The 23,681-nt window shown below is 46.7% G+C and overlaps 1 protein-coding gene across 1 annotated transcript in view; it reads left to right on the top strand.

Annotated features, from left to right (window-relative positions):
- The window catches only part of GFPT1 (glutamine--fructose-6-phosphate transaminase 1), a 122,884-nt gene that overhangs the window by 41,586 nt on the left and 57,617 nt on the right, over positions 1–23,681 (top strand). Inside the window, exons 7-8 of the mRNA XM_033948412.1 lie at positions 7,307–7,368; positions 9,370–9,449. Coding sequence (XP_033804303.1) covers positions 7,307–7,368; positions 9,370–9,449 — 142 coding nt within the window. The remainder of the gene's footprint in view (positions 1–7,306; positions 7,369–9,369; positions 9,450–23,681) is intronic.

Below are 23,681 nucleotides of genomic sequence, written 5' to 3'. Positions count from 1 at the left end.
CAGGACAAGTTGCAAGAGCAACTCCACCAGCAACTTCAGCAGCTCTTACCATCTATCTTGGCACCGCTGCTCTCGGTACCAGACCGGCCCGAGCCCCGCACCGTCCAACCGGTATCCACTCCATTGGTACCTATGGACTCTTCCATGCCCATTCTCTCGGCACCGCATCTCCATTCCCATACCGAGCCAGTCGCCTTAACGACGACGGATCCTCCTCGGGACCGAGCAGGACACCGGTCTTCCCATGACCCGGACCGGCACCGGTCTTCCCAAGACCCGGACCGGCACCGTTCTTCCCGGGATCGGGACAGACACAGGTCTACATCGCCAGGAAATGTCTCGGTACGCTCAGGCAAGTCTTTGTCTAAGACTCACCATGCCGACCCGTCCACTCCGGTCTCTCGACACGCAACCACCGATGTCAGAGACCCGGACCTATGGGAAGAATCCCCCCCCGGTACCGAGGAGGATGCATCGTCGTCGGACGAAGAGCCTTCCGCACCCGAGACCACTTCCAAACCTGAACAATCTTCCTTCTCTAAATTTCTCAGGGAGTTGTCAGGGGCTTTGTCTTTGCCATTGGAATCTGACTCCAAAAAGTCACAAGCTTTCCTGGAGGCTCTGGATTTCGATCAACCTCCCAAGGAGTTCCTAAAGTTACCTGTTCACGATATCCTACGGGAAACTTTTTATAAAAATTGGGAGAACCCGCTAACTGTCCCTGGGGCCCCCCGTAAATTGGACAGTCTCTATAGGGTCATACCAATCCCAGGTTTTGATAAACCCCAACTGCCCCACGAGTCTCTCCTGGTAGAATCCACCTTGAAAAAGACTCAGGGCACCAGTGTGTATGCCTCCACCCCTCCTGGCAGAGAAGGAAAAACTATGGACAAATTTGGCAAACGGCTCTACCAAAATGCCATGCTTGCCAATAGGGCAAACAACTACTCCTTCCATTTTTCCTTCTACCTGAAACATCTGGTAATGCAACTCTCCTCCATGCAAAAATACATGCCGGAGCACAAGGTCCCTCTTTTCCAGCAGCACATCTCCAGCCTGCTTCAACTGAGGAAGTTCATGGTGCGCTCTGTCTATGACTCCTTTGAGCTCTCCTCCCGTGCATCTGCCATCGCTGTGGCTATGCGCCGCCTGGCCTGGCTCAGGGTCTCTGATCTAGACGTCAACCATCAGGACCGTCTAGCCAACGCCCCATGTCTGGGAGATGAACTATTCGGAGAGTCCCTGGATACCACCACTCAGAAGCTCTCCGCCCATGAGACCAGATGGGATACTCTCATTAAACCAAAGAAAAAGACTCCTCCTGCTCGTCCTTATAGACCGCAGACATCATATCAACGCAGGTTCTCTGCCAGACCGCTCAACCCACCTGCACAGCAACCTAGGCGGGCCCGCCAGCACCAACACACCCAGGCTCGTGCCCAGCCTAATCAACCTGCCAAGCCTCTTCCTCCTGCCAAACCTTCTCAGCCCTTTTGACTCCTCTCTCCAGGGCTTAGCCAGTCTTCCACCCTCATTGCCTCTTCCTCAGCCAATCGGAGGCAGGCTCCACATTTTCTTCAGCCGTTGGGAGGTCATCACATCGGACCAGTGGGTCCTCAACATCATCCGCCACGGCTACTCCCTCAACTTCCAGACTCTTCCGCCAGACAATCCTCCCGTCGAGTCTGCTTCTCTCTCAACTCAAACCCCCCTCCTCCTGAGGGAGGTTCAATCCCTCCTCCTTCTCAATGCCATCGAAGAAGTACCTCCAGATCAAAGGGGTCAGGGATTCTACTCCCGCTACTTCCTGGTACCCAAAAAGACAGGAGACCTTCGTCCCATTCTCGATCTCAGGGACCTCAACAAGTGTCTAGTCAAGGAGAAGTTCAGAATGCTCTCCCTTGCCACGCTTTACCCTCATCTCTCTCACAACGACTGGCTATGTTCCCTGGACCTCAAAGAGGCCTACACTCACATACCAATCAATCCAACTTCACGTCGCTACCTGCGATTCCAGGTGCACCATCGCCATTATCAGTACAAGGTGCTACCTTTTGGCCTCGCTTCATCACCCAGGGTGTTCACCAAATGCCTCATTGTGGCGGCGGCCTTCCTCAGGTCTCACAACCTCCAAGTGTTTCCCTACTTGGACGATTGGTTAGTGAAAGCTCCTACGTCTCCTCTTGTGCTACAAGCCACTCAACATACCATCTCTCTTCTCCATCTACTGGGGTTCGAGATCAACTACCCCAAGTCGCATCTGCTTCCCACACAGCGCCTTCAGTTCATCGGAGCAGTTCTCGATACCACACTAATGAGGGCATTCCTCCCCTCCGATCGTCGACGGACTCTGCTCCACCTCTGTCATCAGGTGCTCCTTCATCACACCATCCCAGCTCGACAGATGATGGTCCTCCTGGGACACATGGCATCAACGGTGCATGTGCTTCCCTTAGCACGACTCCACCTCAGGACACCTCAATGGACTCTGGCCGACCAGTGGTCACAGACCTCGAATCTTCTTTCTCATCCCATCTCTGTGACATCATCTCTTCAGCGATCTCTACAATGGTGGTTGAACTCCTCAAATCTTTCCAGGGGCCTTCTGTTGCATCTGCCCCCACATTCCATGATCATCACCACGGATGCCTCCCCTTATGCATGGGGAGCTCACCTGGGAGACCTACGCACCCAGGGTCTTTGGACCCCACAGGAGCGTCGACATCACATCAATTTTCTAGAACTACGAGCCATGTTCTATGCTCTCAAGGCCTTCCAGCACCTTCTTTGTCCTCAGGTTCTGCTCCTGTGCACGGACAACCAAGTCGCCATGTACTACATAAACAAACAGGGCGGCACAGGATCTCGCCTCCTTTGTCAGGAGGCTCTTCGTATTTGGACCTGGGCCACGGCCCGCAGTCTCTTCCTCAAGGCGGTCTATATCCAGGGCGAACAGAACTCCCTGGCCGACAATCTCAGCCGCATCCTTCAACCTCACGAGTGGACTTTAGATCCTCCCACGCTCCACTCCATCTTTGCTCGCTGGGGCACTCCGCAAGTGGACTTATTCGCAGCTCCTCACAACCATCAGCTGCCCCAGTTCTGCTCCAGACTCTTCTCTCCTCGCCGTCTGGCCCCGGATGCATTCCTACTCGACTGGACGGATCGGTTCCTCTATGCCTTTCCTCCACTACCTCTGATGTTGCGGACTTTATTCAAACTCCGCAGGGACAGAGCCACCATGATCCTCATAGCCCCCCGGTGGCCTCGTCAACACTGGTTCTCCCTCCTGCTTCAACTCAGCTCCAGGGAGCCCATTCCTCTACCTGTGTTTCCTACTCTACTTACACAGCAGCATCAGTCTCTACTACATCCCAATCTGTCTTCACTCCACCTGACAGCTTGGTTTCTCTCGGGCTGACCTCTCCAGGAAATCTGTCTCAGCCTGTTCGTCTCGTTTTAGACGCCTCCAGGAAACCAGCCACCCTTCAATGCTACCATCAGAAGTGGACCAGGTTCTCCTCTTGGTGTCTCCGGCATCATCACAATCCCACCTCCTTAGCGGTGGAACCTGTTCTGGACTACTTGCTCTCCCTGTCCAACGCAGGCCTCAAGTCTACCTCAATCAGAGTCCATCTCAGTGCCATCACGGCTTTTCATGAACCTGTCCTAGGAAAACCCCTCACGGCTCACCCTCTGGTTTCCCGATTCATGAGGGGTCTCTTCAACATCAAACCACCTCTACAACCTCCTCCGGTCGTCTGGGACCTGAATGTGGTTTTGTCTGCCCTCATGAAACCTCCTTTTGAGCCTCTTGCCACAACTTCGCTCAAATTTCTAACCTGGAAGGTGCTTTTCCTCATTGCCATCACCTCTGCCAGGAGGGTCAGTGAGCTTCATGCACTGGTAGCTGATCCACCGTTCACTATCTTTCATCATGACAAGGTGGTTCTGCGTACCCATCCAAAGTTCCTCCCCAAGGTGGTCTCGGCCTTTCACCTTAACCAATCCATAGTGTTGCCTGTTTTCTTCCCGAAACCCCATTCCCACCCCGGGGAACAGGCACTGCACACTCTTGACTGCAAGCGTGCCCTGGCTTACTATCTTGATCGTACAAGGGCTCACCGCTTGTCCCCTCAGCTCTTCCTGACCTTTGACCCGAATCGTTTGGGTCGACCGGTCTCTAAACGAACGCTATCCAACTGGCTTGCAGCTTGCATCGCGTTCTGTTATGCTCGGGCCGGTCTGTCACTGGACGGTGCTGTCACGGCCCACAGAGTGAGAGCTATGGCCGCTTCTGTTGCTTTCCTCCGTTCCACACCCATTGAGGAGATCTGCAAAGCGGCCACCTGGTCCTCAGTTCACACATTCACTACTCACTACTGTCTGGATGTTTTCTCCAGACGGGATGGGCTCTTCGGCCAATCTGTACTTCAGAATTTATTTTCCTAATGGCCAACCATCCCTCCTCCCTCTTTGTTAGCTTGGAGGTCACCCATGCGTAAAGAATATGCTGCCTGCTTGTCCTGGGATAAAGCACAGTTACTTACCGTAACAGGTGTTATCCAGGGACAGCAGGCAGATATTCTTACGTCCCACCCTCCTCCCCGGGTTGGCTTCTTAGCTGGCTTATACTAACTGGGGACCACGCACTCCTCCGTCGGGCGGGAAGGCACTCGCGCACGCGCGGTGCGGCCAACTAGAACTTTCTAGTAAAAAGGTCCGTACCGAGGGCTCCGTCGGTGACGTCACCCATGCGTAAAGAATATCTGCCTGCTGTCCCTGGATAACACCTGTTACGGTAAGTAACTGTGCTTTCTCAAATGGCAAAGTCTAAGGGTATTCCAACATAAGTGGATAAAAGGATCAAGTATTCCATAGAGAAGCTTGAAGATTATGCATACGCATTTAAACTGGATCCTAAAGCGAACTGGGAAGCTTTATCAACAAAGGGAAAACATGATCATACTTTTGTTTCTCAAAAATGAGCTTAGCTGCAGTATTCTGTGTTAACTGAAGTCGTTTTAGACTGCCCTGCTTAATGTCCAGATAAACTGAGTTACAATAATCTAACTGAAAAAGCACAGTGGATTGTACCAATACTGAAAAATGTTCTTGATGGAATAGTGATCTGACCTTCCTAACATGCACAGACTAAAAAAACATTTTTGTCGAGGAATTTATCTCTCTCCCTCCCCTCTTTAGGGACCAATATCTTTCTATCTTCCTTCCTACCCTCCCACTGTCTAGTAGCTCAGTTGCCTCTGACCCCAGGACCAATATCCCTCCATCTGGCTTCCCATTCTCCCATTGTCCACTATAGCTTTCTCCATCCCCTCCCCATCTTCCAGGTCTAATATCTCATTGCATAGCTCCTTCAACCCCTTTCTCTGCCCCACGGGTCGAACATCCCTCCTTCTCTTTCTGCTATCCATTGTCCAATATAGCTCTCTCCTTTCCACTCTCCTCCATGTCCTTTTCCGGTTTCAATATCTTATTGCATCTCTCCCTTAACTCCCTCCTCTGGTCCCAGGTCTGGTGTTCCCTTCCAGTGGCGTAACAAGGGTGAGTGGTACCTGGGGCGGTAGTGTCCCTCCCCTGCCCTCTTCTCTACTGCCCACACACTCCTTCCCGACCCTCCCCTGCTACACATTCGCCCCCCCCCTTTCCCCATACATCTTTAATTTTCCTAGCGCGAGTAGCATCATGAACTTGTTGCCTGCATCGTATCTGCTTTCCCTCTGATGTCACTTCTTAGGTGTGGAACCTGGAAGTGATGTCAGAGAAAGCTGACACTGACGTGGGCAGCAAGTTTGTGATACTGATCACGCTGGGAAAAATTAAAGAGGGATAGGGGTAGGAAAAAGCGGGGGGGGGGAGCAGAGAGGAGGACGGGTTCCGGCACCTCCACCAAGACCACCCCCTTACAACAGCACTGCTCCTTACTTTAAATTATTCTGTCCAGGCCTCCTGCAGCAGCAACAATTCATGCAGGCCATCTGCATGATGCCAGAGCCTGTTCTTTGCTTGTTCCACCCTTGTGGAAGCAGGAAGTTGTGCCCCCCTTCCCGACATAATAGAGAGCAGGACGGAGATTTCAACAGTCAAATCGCTTCCACTGCTGAAGGCCTGAGCAGAGAACGATTTAAGGAAGGGCATTCTAGATGAGGAAGGTTAGTGGAGGAAGTCAGTTCCCCTCTACCACTGTATCAGAGTTAAAAATAAATAATAATAAAATTGCACATGGCACCTTTCTCCAGCAGTACTATGGACCACAGTCTGCCATTTGAGTTGCCCTGTTCTATACTAAGCTAAGTGCGATGGGTTTCTGATTTACTACATAGTGAAAAATCTTTGCCCAATTACTGCTACTAAAAATTTCTAAAGCACTACAAGACATACCCAGCGCTGTATATCAAAGCACAGAAGAGACAGTCCCTGCGCAAAAGAGCTTACAATAACAATTACAGTTGTTGCAGTAGTAACTGATAAAGCTAATCTTGGAGGCTTTTAAACTTGGTAAAGCTGCTTCAATTGTGTGGTATTACTGTCAGTAGTGTGACGTTCAGCAGTAACCACCAGTTAGTGAACGTGCTAATAAGAGTTTTTTTTCTTTTGACAAGCCCTATAAAGTAGCATCAGCTCTGTGGGGCAGCTTCATAAGGGTTTCATTACTGATGCATGGAGCTGGCAGCCCTTAATTCTTCTTAATTATCTCTGTTCGAATTCCATCTGCTAATTTTAATAATCGTTTTGAAATGTCATCCAAGTCTTCCTTCTTTAGGTCAATGAATGTTTGATCTTGTATTGGTTGGGATGCAGCAGAGGGGAGGGATGGGACTGGTCACAGTGTAAGGGTGATATACTTAGTGGCTGGGTTTAGGGCCATGATTCACAGTGTTCAGGAAAGAGCCCTGGTGTGTAGTCCTTGACTGTTGCTGTCACAACTGTACTAAAGTAAGTTGAAAGGGTTGTATTCTAAATGTCACTGATTATAATGTGGATGTTTGAAAGTTTTAAGCAGGAGATTAAAGGAAACTCCAGGGCGTGTGTTCATGTATTTATTTCATTGTATTCTATTACCAAATTAAGGTTCGGTATGAGGAGAAAATTTATTTGGAAAAGTGGAAATTTTCTGATATTTCAAATAAGCACATCTCAAAAGAGCTGGTGTTAGCATAGGAATCTGGGTTTCAGCTGCTTTTCAGTTCTATTTTCCTATACTTATGGTATAAGAAAGAAATGCCTCACATTATTGCACACTTGTGGGTTTGTTTGTTTTTACTTCTGTTTGAATGTTTTCCAGGAAGGAGCGTTTGCCCTGGTGTTTAAAAGTGTCCACTTCCCAGGGCAGGCAGTTGGCACCAGGTATAGTAACCTTTCTTTCAATATGAAGCTTGTAACCAGATGCGCACGGAGTGTGTGCTGTAGGGCCTTTTACAGACCTTTAGGGCCTCATTCTGTATAGGACACCTGATCTCAGCAGCCAACTAAGCGGCTTTTGAGAATCACACATGGGCATCCTATATAAAATTGCGTCTGTCCTGATGGACAGGCACCTAACCTCATATAACCACCCCGATTCTCTAACCGGCATCCATGTCACAGGCGCCAGTTAGAGAATTGTATTGCCACTGAACTAATTGCGGTAAGAGAATCTCCCTGCTGTGATCAGTTTAGCAACTGCAGCAGGGAATCCGTTCCCTCTGTGAAGTTGGCCGGCAGGAGGGATGCCCACTCCCTCCTGCCAGAATCCCCGAAGCTCCCCCCAAATGTCCATGGCAGGAGGAATGCCCAATTCCTCCTGCCACAACGGTGAACCCTCATGACATGGTCCAAGGCAGGATGGATGCCCACTCCCTCCTGCCACTGGCCCCATCATCCCCCGAACCCTACCAAACACTCCCTGACTCCATCCCTGACACCCTGACATCCCCCTGTCACTCCCTGACTCCACTCCCAAGATCCCCCTGCCACCCCCGAAATGCCTCCCGTACCTTTATATGATGGCCTGCATGGGAGGGGTTTTAGGTAGCTGGCCAATTGGAATCTTAGGCCACTCCCAGTGCATCCCAGGAGCCAATCAGGGCCTTAGGCTCCTCCTCGGTGCATCCCAGAATGGACCGGGAAGGGGAAGGCCCACCATTTTGCAGTGACGGGCCTCACGGCAGGAAGGAGTAGGCATCCCTCTTGTCGGCCATCAGATAAAGGTACAGGGGCATTCAGGCGGTGGCAGGGGGATCTTGGGGCGTGTCAGAGAGGAGTTTGGTGGTGATTGATGTGGTTTGGGGGATGATGGGGCTAGCGGCGGGAGGGAGTGAGCATCCCTCCTGCCGGGGGATGCCTCGGAGAGTGGCAGCAGGAGGGAGTTGGCAATTCGAAGGGGGGCCTTCGGGGATTCTGACAGGAAGAATTGGGCATCCATCCTGCCGCCTGACTTTGGGGGGGGGTGAGTTCTCTGCCGCGGCCACTCAGCTGATCATGGCAGTAAGATTTCTTTGCCTCGTTCAGCATAGTGTCCACGTCTATTTGAAATGTAGACCAGCTTTTTGTTGGCCTACATTTCAGGTGCCTATTGCTGCCTTAGGGAGATGCGTGGGGCCGCTTAAGCTTGCTCAAGGCCACTTCCAGGCAAAATCATACTTACGCCTAGCCTAGTCACAGTATAGGCGGCCTGCCTCGGGGTGTTTTTTTTTTAACTTGCGTCCCGATTGGCTACTGCCTACTGCCACCTACATTTGGGACATCGTTTATAGAATTTTGCCCTTAATGTACACTTGGGAGTTTTACTGTGCAACCTGAATCCTGTAAGCAAGGCCCTTGGCGTCCCATGATTCTCCAGGCACAGGAATGACTGCAAAGTTTGGCCCTTTCTGCAGAATTGGCAAGGAAAAATCTTGAAAACTCTGCTGCAAGAAATTAGAGGCTGGGCATATAAGTGATTTTGATTTAAAGAGGTATTTCAGCCTGGGTTGTGTGCCGAGCCTGAAATTTCATATAAGGCTTGACCTACACAACTGACTTATAAAGTCATATCAACTGCTTGAATAGTTTCCTAAGAAACCTGGTAGAGACATAGATTTGAGGGCATCATAGGGTTGCACACCTAGAAGAAATCCATGAAATTACACAGAAAAACAACATTTATTAGAAAGAAAAATTCTTATCTATGGCCACGCTGCCCTGAGTGTGCCTGATTTTGGAAATTAAGCAGTGTTTGGGCCTGATTAGTACTTGGATGGGAGAAAGAAAATTTCTCAGTTTGTAAGACAGCCTAGCATCATAATTGACCACAGTGGGAAGCATTTTGTTTCTGACTTAATAGATGACAAGATTCTGCAATTTGAAAGGTGTACCCTGTGTTTGCAGGCGAGGCAGCCCATTGCTGATGGGAGTGCGCAGCGACCACAGGCTGTCCACAGACCACATTCCAATCCTGTACCGATCAGGTAAAGTGTGTCTAAGTCATACAGTTTATTTTCTGCTTCAGGAATTCTTAACAGTGGAATTTTCTTGAATACAGATTGAAGGAGAAGGGACAGGAGTCTTTATAAATATTAGCACAAAGTATTGTCTTACTTTTTTTTTTTTTTAGCGTTTGTGAGTGGTGTTATGAGAGGTTACCATCACTTCATTAATATACAGACCATTCTTTTCCTAAGGCTGACTAGAAGATGCATTTATTTCAGACCATACTTAATTCTTTCTCTGTTGGCCAAAGTTGATGATAAAGAAGCAGGAAATGGTGGAAGAGGGGTGTGAAATTTTAGTCCCGCCTTGAAGGGCCTTCAGATTATTCTTCCCAAACTCTGCCCCTTCAGCCGCTGGAAGCACTTGTTCACTGACTTCCCCTTGTGGAGGAGTAGCCTAATGGTTAACACAGTTGCCCAAGAACCTGGGGAACTGGGTTTGATTCCTACTCTGACTCCTCGTGACCCTGGGCAAGTCTCCTAATCCTCCATTGCCTCTGATATGAAGCGGTCCAGAGGAGGGTGACAAAAATGATAGGAGGCTTGCGCCAGAAGACGTATAAGGAGAGACTGGAAGCCCTGAATATGTATACCCTAGAGGAAAGGAGGGACAGGAGATATGATTCAGATGTTCAGATACTTGAAGGGTATTAACGTAGAACAAAATCTTTTCCAGAGAAAGGAAAATGGTAAAACCAGAAGACATAATTTGAGGATGAGAGGTGGTAGATTCAAGAGCAATGTTAGGAAATTCTACTTTACGGAGAGGGTGGTGGATGTCTGGAATGCGCTCCCGAGAGAGGTGGTGGAGAAGAAAACGGTGACTTGAGTTCAAATAAGCGTGGGATGAACACAGAGTATCTAGAATCAGAAAATAATATTAAATATTGAACTAAGGCCAGTACTGGGCAGACTTGCACAGTCTGTGGCTGTATATGACCATGTGGGGGAGGATGGGCTGGAGAGGGCTTCAATGGCTGGGAGGGTTTAGATGGGCTGGAGTAGGTTTTAACGGAGATTTCGGCAGTTGGAACCCAAGCACAGTACCGGGTAGAGCTTTGGATTCTTACCCAGAAATAGCTAAGAAGAAAAAAATAAAAAAATTTAAATTGAATCAGGTTGGGCAGACTGGATGGACCATTCGGGTCTTTATTTGCCGTCATCTACTATGTTACTATGCATGTAATAAATATAAACTGCTTTGGTTGTACCCACAGAAACCCAATATACTGACCTTTATTTTTACCTTTACAATGCATTTGGATGTGAATCAGGTTTTGCATTAGTGAGGGTTCTGTTTTTATTTATATATAAACCTTCACTAATGGTAGTAAGAACATAATAATTGCCGTTGCTGGGTCAGACCGGTGGTCCATCCTGACTAGCAGTCCGCTGACGCGGCAACCCTCAGGTCAAAGGCCAGTGTTCTAAATGAGTCCAGTCTCACCTGTGTATGTTCCAGTTTAGTAGGAATTTGTCTAACTTTGTCTTGAATCCCTATAACAGATTCCGGAAGAGCGTTCCAGTTGTCTACCACTCTCTGGGTCAAGAAGAACTTCCTTACGTTTGTACGGAATCTATCTCATTTCAGCTTTAGAGAGTGCCCTTTCGTTCTTCCAACCTTGGAGAGGGTGAACAATCTGTCTTTATCTATTAAGTCTATTCCCTTCAGTATCTTGAACGTTTTGATCATGTCCCCTCTCAGTCTCCTCTTTTCAAAGAAGAAGAGGCCCAGTTTCTCCAATCTCTCACGATACGGCAACTTCTCCAGCCCCTTAACCATTTTAGTCGCTATTCTCTGGACCCTTTTGAGTACCATGTCCTTCTTCAAGTATGTTGACCATTGCTGGATGCAGTACTCCAGGTAAGGGCGCACCATGGCTCGGTACAGGAGCATGATAACCTTCTCCGATCTGTTTGTGATCCTCTTCTTTATCATTCCTAGCATTCTGTTTTCCATTTTTGCCGCGCATTGCGCGTATGACTTCATCAACTTGTCGAACAGAAATCCCAAGTCTCTTTCCTGGGAGGTATCTCCAAGTACTGCCCTGGACATCCTGTATTTGTGCATGAGATTTTTGTTACCGACATGCATCACTTTACACTTATCCACGTTGAACCTCATTTTCCATGTCGATGCCCATTTCTCGAGCTTGGTTATATCACATTGCAGATCTTCGCACTCTCCTTGCGTCCTCACTACTCTGAATAACTTCATATCGTCCGCAAATTTAATCACCTCACTCGTCGTACCAATGTCCAGGTCGTTTATAAAGATGTTGAAGAGCACGGGTCCAAGCACCGAGCCCTGTGGCACCCCACTGGTAACGCTCTTCCAGTCCGAATATTGTCCATTTACCCCACTCTCTGTTTCCTATGCTCCAGCCAATTTTTAATCAACGTGAGTATTTCACCCTCGATTCCATGGCTTGAAATTTTCCCAAGTAGTCGTTCATGTGGAACCTTGTCAAATGCCTTCTGAAAATCCAGATATACAATATCGACCGGGACGCCCTTGTCTATCTTCCTGTTTACTCCCTCAAAGAAGTGCAGCAAATTCGTAAAACATGATCTGCCTTTGCTGAAAATGTGCTGACTTGTCCTCATCAGAACTAATATTTAAGTGCGTTACATTAACAGGTGCTAGAATAGATGTGTAAACTTTTAACACAATGGGGCGCTGAGGCCTTTCTTTCTTTCTTTCTCTTTCTTTTTTTGCTTCCTGCTCCCCCCACCCAGCAGTACCCCTTCCCTACTCCTCCTGTCCAGCAGTAGCCCTTCTCCCTTCCTTTTACCTCCCCCTGTCCAGCAGCACCCCTTCCCTGCTCCCCCTGTCCAGCAGTAGCCCTTGTCCCTTCCTTTTACCTCTCCCCCTGTCCAGCAGCACCCCTTCCCTGCTCCCCCTGTCCAGCATCTGCTAGCCCGAGCAGCCTCGGGGCTTTTGCTAGGCCGGCCCGCCTCGCATTATCCAAGTGGGCCGGCCTAGTAAAGGCCCCGCAGCTGCTTGATGAAACTGCGGCTGCTGCCACTGCTGGTCTGAGGGTGAGAAGAAGAGGCGTCCCGGCAGCGTAGGCAGAAGGCAGGAAATCAGCTGAGGCAGGCACGGGTGATCGGCGGCAGGCAAATTATTGTACTGCGCATGCGCGGCATGGAAGCACGACGCAAGGAGACACAGAGATTAAAGAGCGCATGCGCGCTAAGGGTTTTATTATTATATATATTGCATTAGTGAAGGTTTATATAAGTCTTTTCCACTGAATAAAGTACTACTATTATCATTCTTACCCATAATTGATTGAAGTGTTCTAATTCTATAAAAAAAATACCAGGTCAATATTCAGCCACCACAATCTGTGTTCTTTTTAAAGGGCAGCCCAAAATATCTAGTATTCAGCACCAGTATCCTGATAATGGCCATGGTTGAATATGCAGGTAATGCAAACTTGCCCAGATGGTGGTAGTGTTCAGTCCTGAAAATGAGTTCTAGGCCTGCCCTGCTCTGCCACAGTTCTGGCCACATCGTGCCATCTGGCCACATTGTGCCTTCATGCCATCTGGCCACATTGTGCCATCATGCCATCTGGCCACATTGTGCCATCGTGTAAGGATATTCAGCAGTCCTATCCTCTTGGTGCTTCTGAATATCCTGATCAGATACACTTATCCGAATAGCTGCTGCTGCAGCTATCCAGATACAGGGCCAAAGTTAGGGTGGGGGATACTTGCCATGGGCCCCCCATGTCTAAAGGTAGGGTTACCAGATTTTTCATCTGCATGGCCCCGCCTCCGGGCCTGCCCCACTCTGTTCCGCCCCTCTCCCTCCCCCCAACCTAGCCCCACCCAGCCCCAGTCCCGATCTCACCAGCTTTTCAAAACCCGGACAAAGTGGACATGTTCAGGGAAATCTGGACATATGGTAACCCTACCTAAAGGGCCCTGTTGTATAGCCTGCTGGCAGGCTTTGTGGACCCTTGCAAATTTCAGCCCTGGGCCTCAGCATGTCTAACACCAGCTCTGTTCAACTATCTTGAATCCCTTTTAGAGTCAGAATGCCTACCTTGTGTCCTGGTTATAATTATTTACACAAAGTAGCTAGGAAAATTCAAGGACAGATTTTCCATAGTGTCACTGATGTGTTGTAGAGTCCTGTTATCACTCGATGCTCTACTGTCTGTTATATTTGGGGGCATTGTCTGCATGAGGGCCTGTTTTTCTGAGTAGGATTGGTTCCTTTGCAGTGCATACTGGGAAAAATAGCTTGTAAACAGCAACAAAGTTAGTTGTGGTTGAAATAAAGCCATGAGGTACAAATCTGAAGTCTAACATCATCTATCTGAATTCATTGTGTGGTAGAAGTACAGGGCAATGGGTGTTGTGAGGACTTGGAGACTTCTGAATTCTTGAAAGGTAATTTTAGATGTCACTTCAGATTTTTTTCAAGAAATCCCTAATTAATAGGGAGCTGCTGACTGTTAGGTGTCTATTGCTATTATAAATCAGATTTTTATTTATTTGCTTTGATCTTTACCCATCTTTCTGTTTTTATAATTGTATTTCTAAGTTAGGATTGCTCAAGTATCGCACTGTGCAGCTTTTGATAATGCTTGATAAACAGCTTCCTCTGCCCATTTCATCCTCCTTGTGCACTGTATAGCATAGATCAGGGGTGTCCAACCTTTTGGCTTCCCTGGGATGCAATGGCCGAAAAAAAAATTTCTGGGGCCGCACAAACACTAACACTAGCTGTTGAGCAAAAAAAAAAAAAAAAAAAAGGTTGAGCAGGTCTCAAATTTGCTATCACTAATACAGAAGATGTATGTATGTAATAATAAACCTTCATTAAAGGGACACTGTGGAGAAGAACCCAAAAAAGCAGTAATACTTACCCTGACTGAGTGATCCTCCACGTACACCGCTGACAGTGGGAGCAGCCACAGGCTTCCACATCCACACTCTGATGAGCAGGTATGCGCGCTCCTGGTTCTCTCATTCACTTCTAATACAGCTACAGTGAGCCTCTTCAGAGGTGAGCCTCATCAGAGCGAGGATGCTGAATCAGCTGTCAGCAGCGCACGTGGAGGATCGTTTAATCAGGGTAAATATTACTGCTTTTTTGGGCCTCCCACTTGGAGCTTAGGCTCCTTCAAAATGAATATCTCCCCTGCTGTAGCTAGTAGGGATCCCCAAGCCTCATCAACTGACGGCCATCTCCTCCCCCTCCAACTTCCCAGGTTCTGCAGCTGGCAGCAATATTGCAGAGCGGCTGCCTTCCCTCCGTCCCTTGGCTTTCATGCATGCATGAAAGCAGGGGTAGCTTGAAGATATTGTCATTGGCTGCAATGCTTGGAGATTTTGAATTGCCAGACTGTAGAAAGATGTCTTCAGTTGGCAGGGCTTGGGAATCCCCACTAGCTCAAGTATTTATAAATTGCACTCAGGCGGGGAGAAACTCTGGTGCCCATTCACTAATTTTGGGCTCCAGTCCCTCCTCCCAAATCAGCTGTATATGACTACACCACTGAATACAAAAATAATAGTGATGTACATATCCCAAAGCTAACATATTCCAGTTAATAAATTCAAAATAAAACAATTTTTTCTACCTTGTTGTCTGGATGTTTTGTTTTTCTATCATCTTGGTCCCAGTTTCTCTTTCTGCTTTTTGTCTATCTTCAACTAATTCTCTTTCCAGTGTCTGTTGTCCATTTCCTTCTTCTCTGTTGTTCCATTTCCTTCTTATGCCTTATCTCCAATGTATTGATTTTTCCCTTTCTACTTTCTTAACTTTTTCTTTTCTTTTTTGCCTCTGTCCACTCAAATCTTGCCTTCTTTCTCATCCTTCTTCTTTTTAAATGTTCATCTACCTCTCAATTCTCCATCTTCTCTCAGTCCTTAGCTCTCCCATTTCCCATCTCACTCCTTTCCTACTCAAATCTTGCCTTCCTATGTCACCCTTCTTCTTTTTAAATGTTCAGCTACCTCTCAATTCTCCATCTTCTCTCAGTCCCTAGCTCTCCCGTTTCCCATCTCACTCCTTTCCCACTCAAATCTTGCCTTCCTTTCTCACCCTTCTTCTTTTTAAATGTTCAGCTACCTCTCAATTCTCCATCTTCTCTCTGTCCCTAGCTCGCCCATTTCACATCTCACTCCTTTCCCAGCCTTCTATTCCCTTTTATCTACTGCCCATTACCACATTTCTACCATTGTACTCGCTTCTCTCTCGCTCATCTTGTCATCTCCCTTTTGACCTCACCACTTTCAGAAACCCCCTCCCTCTCTCCACTGGTCAGGCTATAACTCCATGTCCCTTTCTTTCCATCCCCTAGCATTATCCCAGCTCTCTTCCCTCCTGCCCTCCCATGGTTCCATCTCTCCTCTTCTACCTCCATGGTCCAACATTTTGCTCCCTCTCTTTTCTGTTTTTCTTCTTCCCTCCCCCCTTGATGCTGAACAATGAAATGGAAGAAAAAAGAGAGAGATGCTGCATCTCTCTGCCTTTCATTCACAGTCCTAACATTTCTCCCTCCCTCCCATCCCCAGATCCAACTTCTCTACCTTTCTCTTCCCAACTGCCCCCATCCCATCTCTTTCCCTGCCTCCCTTCCCCAGGTCCACCATTTCTTCCTTTCTCTTCCCAACAGTTTTCCCTTCAAGTAGAAGAACATAAGAATTGCCACTGCTGAGTCAGACCAGTGGTCCATCATGCCCAGCAGTCCGCTCACGCGGCGGCCCTCTGGTCTAAGACCAGCACCCTAACTGAGACTAGCCCTACCAGCGCACATTCTTGTTCAACAGAAACTTGTCTAACTTTGTCTTGAATCCTTGGAGGGTGTTTTCCCCTATAACAGCCTCTGGAAGGGCATTCCAGCTTTCTACCACTCTCTGGGTGAAGAAGAACTTCCTTACATTTGTACGGAATCTATCCCCTTTCAACTTTAGAGAGTGCCCTCTTGTTCTCCCTACCTTGGAGAGGGTGAATAACCTGTCCTTATCTACTAAGTCTATCCCCTTCAGTATTTTGAATGTTTCGATCATGTCCCCTCTCAATCTCCTCTGTTCGAGAGAGAAGAGGCCCAGTTTCTCTAATCTCTTTCCCTCTTCCTACACAGGTCCAACTTCTCTCCCTTCAGACCATTGCCCAACATCTCTCTTTCTGTCCTCTGTTTCTGGCCCCATAAGCTCTCCCCCCACGCCCAAATTGGCACTTCTTTTAATATCTTACCCCCACAAAAAAAAGTCCAGGAGGCTTCCTTGGCCCTGCATGTTCTCCCCCTTCTCTCTGCGCCCATGCATCTCTACCTCATTCCTCTCCCATCACCATGTCCAATAATTCTTTCTCTATCTCCGTCCCTCCTCTCTTTGTCCAACAGTTCTTCTCTTTCTTTATCTCCCCATTCTTTATCTCCCCAATTGCACCATTTCTTTCCCTCTCTGACACCCAATTCTCCCTTTCTATTCTCTCCCTCACCTCAGCATCTCTTTCCCTCACTCCCTCCATTCTTCCATCTTATGGCTCTTGTTCCCCCCCTCTTTCCCTTCATTCTGTGTCCTAAGTTCATGCCCCTCCATCCTTCCTTCCATCATTTTCCTAAGTTTGTGATCCCTCCCTCTCAAGTCCCAACACGTCCTTCTCCCTCCCTCCCTTCTGTGCCCCGGGTGTTTACCTTCAGGCTGACTCCCTTCTCACTGCTACAGTCATATGGGCAGCACCTCCCTCTCAAGTCCTAACACGCCCTTCTCCCTTCCTCCCTTCTGTGCCGCGGGTGTTTACCTTCTTGCCTGCTCCCTCCTCCGTCTTGCTGCAGTGTTTGCCAAAGCCGTGGGCAGCGGCTCCCACGTGGCTCCCGCGGTTGATCTGGAAGCGTTTACTCTGACATTGCGATGTCAGAGGGAACGCTTCTAGGTCAGCCACAGGAGGCACATAGGCAACGCTACAGCAAGACAGAGGAGGGAGCCGGCAAGACGGTAAACATCCGGGGGTGGCAGAGGAAAATAACGCATCGTCCTCGAGTGGGCCGCACGAAATACATTACAGGGGCCGAATGTGGCCCGTGAGCCACGGGTTGGACACCCCTGGCGTAGATCATTCCTGCGATGGAATGTCCATAGGGAAAGAGCAAGGTACCTTTTCAACCTGTTACCTAAAGCCCTCTTCTGTTTCCAACCATGGCATCTTTAGATGTGTGGTGTTGCTTTCCATGTAACAGATACCTGTGCACGATACCATAGACACAACAGGCATATATGCTTCTCTTTAAATACTAGGGAAAGTATGTAGTCCTGGGAAATATGCATGTCCTAGTTTTGGTAGGTTTAACATTGTGTGTTTTCAAGGCTAACTGATATATTCAAATTACAGATTCATCTCCTTTTGTTAAAAGAAATCACTTTGTGAAACAGCTGCTTTTGAGTTACGTGTGATTTGGATGTCTGAGCCAAGTTCCTTTCTCTGATTTCACTAACTGTGGAAAAAGTTGCATATTTCTATGTAATATAATCAGTCTGAGATCCTTTCTTGTCAGCAAAAGGGCATCTGACGCATAAGCACTAATGGTCGTTAGAAAAGATGTACCGGTAGGCAGCTTAGCCTTCTGAGGTATTAGAATCAGTTAATGCCCCTTATCAGAACACGACACAGTTTCTGATGAGGATGGGGAAAAGCACAACAGAGCTGTATTCAGCAAGCACAAATGATTATGGAAACAGTGCCTGCCACAGTAGGCGCCTGCAAAATGGATGCCCTTCCGAGTGTCAATCACGGGTGGGCACCATGTCCAGAATCGTGTCTGTTTTTTTCTACAGATGCCTTAAATGTAGGCCATTATTTTAAAGATCTACATTTAAGGTGTCTGACTTATACCTATGAGAAGCACCTAGGCATGTCTATGGACGTCTAAGACCACTTCTGGCATAACCCACCCCCACGCCAACCTTAGGCATCCGTAGGTATGCAAACGATGCCTACATTAAAGGTGTCCTTCATCCCATCAATTTTTTTTTTTTTTTAAACGTGCATTCCAATTGGTCTGTTAAGCAGTAGGATGCCTACTGCTGCCTACAATCATGGCACCGTTGTTAGAATCAGGTCCTAAGTGTAATGCTCACTTAGCTTGATTAGTCAGTGCTGTTCTGTCCCCCTTGAACTATTTCCCTTTCTGCTCTTGCTCACTTAACCTGTGTCCTGAGCATTTGGGATGGACAGGAACATGAAGAAATCTAGACAGGAAAATGAAGAAATATCACTCTCTACAAGGCCATTTTGGTAGGATTTTTTATCCATTCACAACCCTGATTACTGTATACTCACCTGTGTGGTCTGTGGATTAGTACTCAGTATAGACAATCTCTATCTAAATCCAGTGCAGTCTTGGTCATTCTCTATAAAGAGTGCAGAGATGGGATAGTCTTCCTACTTATACTGGGGAAGCTGAGTTTAGTAATTTGATCAAGTCCAAATGGAAGTGTTTAGTTCTGTAGTAGTTCCTGTTTCTGCCAGAAGGTGTCATCATAGGGTAGGGAGACACATTGTAGAAGAATCTAAACCAAATTGAAATCAAATATAATTCAACTAATACATATGTATGAGAAATATATTTTTGTTTTAAATGTGACAATTAGGTGTCACTGTTTCCTAGGATATTTCCTGTGGTCACTACCTGATAGAAGTTCCTTAAACAAAGCCTCATGGGAGTTAAATGTGATATTAAAAAAACTTTGCTGTGCTAAGGAGGACTTTGTCCAATTTTTTACTTTTTTTCTGGTGGGGTGGGGGGGAACAGGAAGGAGGATACACAGTATCTAAGGCAAGAGGAGGCTCTCTCTGCCCCCTTTCCTTCCCTTCCTCAAAACACTTGTCAGTCTAAAAGTACAGAAGATGTTTTCTACTTCCTGGACTTTTTAAATTAAATTTAATTTTTTTAAGACAAAGGCAAAGATTTGTGGTAACACAACCCAGTTTTCCATCTAATTACCCAATCATTCTCACTCATTAAACAAAAGAAGAGGTTAGAAAGTGCACAGGAGGTTTCAGTATTTGGAAAGCAACACCATCATGGTCTAGAAGTAAATGTTAATCCTGTGGGAGGGAGCAAAATCTGCATGCCGTTCTGAATACGGGGAGCTGAAGTGGAAAAAATTCTCTGAATGTTAACTTCTTCCTCTCTTCTTCGCTTTCTTTATTCTTGATGATTTCGACATAGCAAACGAATCCAGGAAGTGTTATTAAGCTGGTATAGTGCAAACCTGTCATAGTCTATTACAGCACCAACATAAAGGAAATGCTAATTTTCTACCAAACGATTTAAATACACAGGTGTACAGAGAAGCCCTTGAGTATTTCAGACCTAGTTAAAACAAGATACCTGCAACACTGCATCGCTCTTCATATTTACCAGAATACATTTGGAACTAAACATTGATCTGAGATATATATATATATATTTTATTTTTTTTTTTCACCGATAGGTACATCCCATTACAGCAGGGACTGTATCTCCAGATAATGACATATGTCTTACCCAGTGTTCTCCCTGTGCTGTTCTCACATGCTGATGAGAAGGGTCGGCTCAAGCGTCTGTGGTGCCTTGAGCTAACCTTTTGCATTGGTGCCCCCCACCTCCACAATCTGATATCTCTCTCCTCCCCCCACCTATAATATTGTATCTCCCCCTCATGCTGGACCAGGTGAAGCACTGGCTCAGGGCATTGATGATAGAGTGCCACAATCCCAGTCCAACATCTTTCCCTCTAGAACTCTGAAGGTGGACCGGACTGGGATTTTAGTGTCATTTATCACTGGTGCCCTGGGTCAGGGCCTCACCTGGTCCATAGGTTGAGCCAGCCCTGCTGGTAAGAACCACTTGGTTGATTAGGCATTGTGTGGTCCAGACTTGCTGAGCAGCACACGGGCTGGAAGAAAACCAAACAGCTGTTTTTAGAAGTGATTCTATCAGTGTCCTTCCAGGAAGATGACTAGGTGTTAACAAAAAACTGGATAACTGGCTTTGTGGGATGGAGGGGCATGCATGGTGGAGCTGGCTGGTGGAAGAGGTGGGTTGGTGGTTCTAGTTGAAACTGAATTGGATTAGGCTTAGATACTGATGTGTTTTGAAGAAAATGATGGAGAGAGAATGGGTTTGGGGAATAGACAGTGAGTTAGTGGGAAGCATTTAGTTGGAGGTGTGGGGTAAAACTTCATTCACTCATTCGAGTCACCCCGAGTGCACTTGAGCAGCCAAGCTAGCCACCTTATCTTATTGGAATCCCTCTGCCCTGGGCATGAGCCTGAGTTTGGCATCCAATTCTAGTTCTCACACTGAACTTTTCAATCTCAGCCTATTTTTTTTATATATATATATATATATAAACTGCACACCCAGGTCTGTCAGTGTAGGAATACAATAAATTTAAAACCAACAGCATACGTAGTAAGACATTCCAAACCGACATTCCAGAATGTTTCCAGAGTGACCTGTACTTGAAAAGATCACTGTTCCAGCCAAAGCAGAGGGCATTTGACTACCTGGCATAGGCTGTTAGCTTGCAGTAGATTCTGCTGATCAGGGCACTATTACCATAAAAAATGGAATTAATAAACAAGGTAAAATTACATATTCTCGGTCTCTGTTTAAGTTGCAGCAGGCTTCTAGTGTCAAACGGCGGGTAGATTTTGCCACTGGTTGGTTAGTGAGGCTAATATGTTTGCTGATAGAATATATGCCTATGATTTTACAAATATGTTTGAATCTCATTGCCTAGCATTGTCTTATTTGGTTCATTGTGTGTGCTTGAGTGCCTGAATAAATTCATATGAACGTTCTGAGTGCCCCTGGGAGAACGGTATAGAAAATTGAATAAATAAAAAATAAATAATGTTTTATTATTACCCACCTAGAACAATGGATAAAGTGAGCTTTAGCTCATTTAAATAAGTAAATAAATAAATAAATTAATTAATTAAAATGAGTTTTATAGCTAATTTAAATAAATAAATGTATTTAAATGAGTTATAGCTCACTTTATCCATTGTTCTAGGTGGGCAATAATTAAACACATACAAGAACCAAATAAGACAATGCTAGGCAATGAGATTCAAACATATTTGTAAAATCATAGGCATATATTCAAACATATCTTAGCCAGCTAATGAATTCTTACCATTCACAACTAATGTTTAGATGGTTAATTGACTACTTGACTACCATTAAAAGGCTTAAAAAAAAATAGAAAAACTTTCAACCGCTTTTGGAACTGGAGAAAATTCTTCATACGTCATAATGGCATAGAGTTATACAAACTTGTACCTGGAACATAAAATACGTTTGACTGGTAGTCAACCAAGCTTATATGCTGGATGGAAGGCAGATCCAATAATAACTTCTTCGAAGAGCTGGCCCCGTATGTTCACATGGAAACAACTCTCCAATTTACTGATAACTACCCCCAGACTACAAATCGTTCAGAAAAGAAATAAAAACCACGCTATTCAAGAAATCCTTGAAAACAAACTAACACCGCACGACTCGTCCCAATTCTCTAAAATAACCCGCTCTACTCTTCAGTCCCTCTGGAAATGGCCAGATAACTCCTTTGTAATCCGCCTTGAATCGCAAGGTAATGGTGGAATAGAAATCACTAATGTAATGTAATGTAACATCAGAGCATATGAAATCTTCTAACCCTTGTATCAGGAAGTGTAGAGATGATAGGTGTGCGTGTCTGTGAGCAGACTGGTCCATGGTTGTTACTTGGCCCTGGCAGCTAGATAAATCAATCCTGAAAGGGGAGGGACTAGAGTTTGTGTGCTAGATGCAATCAAACACTTGTTAATTTTAGATTGGAATATTTGGCAAAACTGAGGTTAATCACATGTTAACATCAGGAACAAGCAGGCATTGGAAGCCCTGTTTGGTGCATTTTATAAAGTGAAGCATGTTTAATTATGTATCTTCAGTGCCTCTATACATATGCCTCTGGATTCTATATATAGCGCCCAAAATTGGGTACCGATATTTGAGTGCCGATCTAAGATGTGTACCCAACTAAATTGGCTAACATGCCAATTGGCATCAGTTTGAATTAATGAGCTCAAATCCCCTAGTGCGCAACTTAAAAAGGAGTGTTTCCATGAGAGGAACAAGGTCAGGGGCATTGGTAAAATTTATGTGCAATGTTATAGAATAGCAGGGATGTGTGTGCCCAAATTGGGCGCCAGGAATTACACATGGTTTCAACACTGAAATTAACTGGTGCTCAAATCTGGGTGCTGAGAGCAACACTCTATGCTATTCTATAATGGTCACTCATATTTGAGAATACCATGGAGTGCCAATTTTTTTTTTTTTTTGGGGGGGGCACCTATTTTTGAGTGCTATTTATTGAATCTAGCCTGTGATGGGTAATTCTATAACTAGGTATTTGCATTTATGTGCTTATCCCAGGACAAGCAGGCAGGTATTCTCACTAGTGGGTGATGTCATCCGACAGAGCCCCGATACGGACATCTTGCAAGCATGTCTTGCTTGAAGAAACTCAGAAGTTTTGAGATGCCCGCACCGCGCATGCGCCAGTGCCTTCCCGCCCGATGGTCCGGGCGTGTCTCCTCAGTTCTTTTTCTTCCGCGGAGCTGAGAAGTCTATCTTCAATTTCGCGCCCATTAAATCTCATTTTTTGCCTTCTGTTTTGCCGCGGGTTGAGTTCTTTTGGCTCTCCTGTGCATTTGTTTCTTTCTTTGTTTTCTCTTAAAAAAAAAAAAAAAAAAAAAATTTTTTTCTTCCGACACTGGGTCGGCCGCGTGGCTGAGGCCCCGCACCTTCGACCTTGCGGCGGAACTTTTCCGGCCTATGTCCCGGCCGATTACCGGTTTTAAAAAGTGTAGCAAGTGCCAGCGCACGATTTCACTCACGGACCCTCATCGACGCTGCTTACAGTGTCTGGGACCGGATCACTTCCCGAAATTGTGCCGGCCTTGCTCCACTTTGACGGTGAGGGCATTTAAGCGCCGCTGTCTGCTGTGGGAGTCCATGTTCAAGATGGAAGCTTCGTTGGATCCTTCAGCTTCGACATCGACATCGACTGGTGCTTCGACCCCATCGGCGAAGCCTGCTGCCTCCCCGGCTGCTTCGGGCCTCCTGAAACCGGCATCGTTCACGCCAGTTTCGGCCTCGACTTCGGCGCCGGTGCCTTCCTCCGTCTCCTCGGAGCAGGTATCGA

The sequence above is a fragment of the Geotrypetes seraphini genome, chromosome 6 (assembly GCF_902459505.1).
Source record: "Geotrypetes seraphini chromosome 6, aGeoSer1.1, whole genome shotgun sequence".
Lineage (NCBI taxonomy): Eukaryota > Metazoa > Chordata > Amphibia > Gymnophiona > Dermophiidae > Geotrypetes > Geotrypetes seraphini.
Note: the sequence above shows the minus strand (reverse complement) of the source record. Positions and strands in the feature narration are given on the sequence as shown.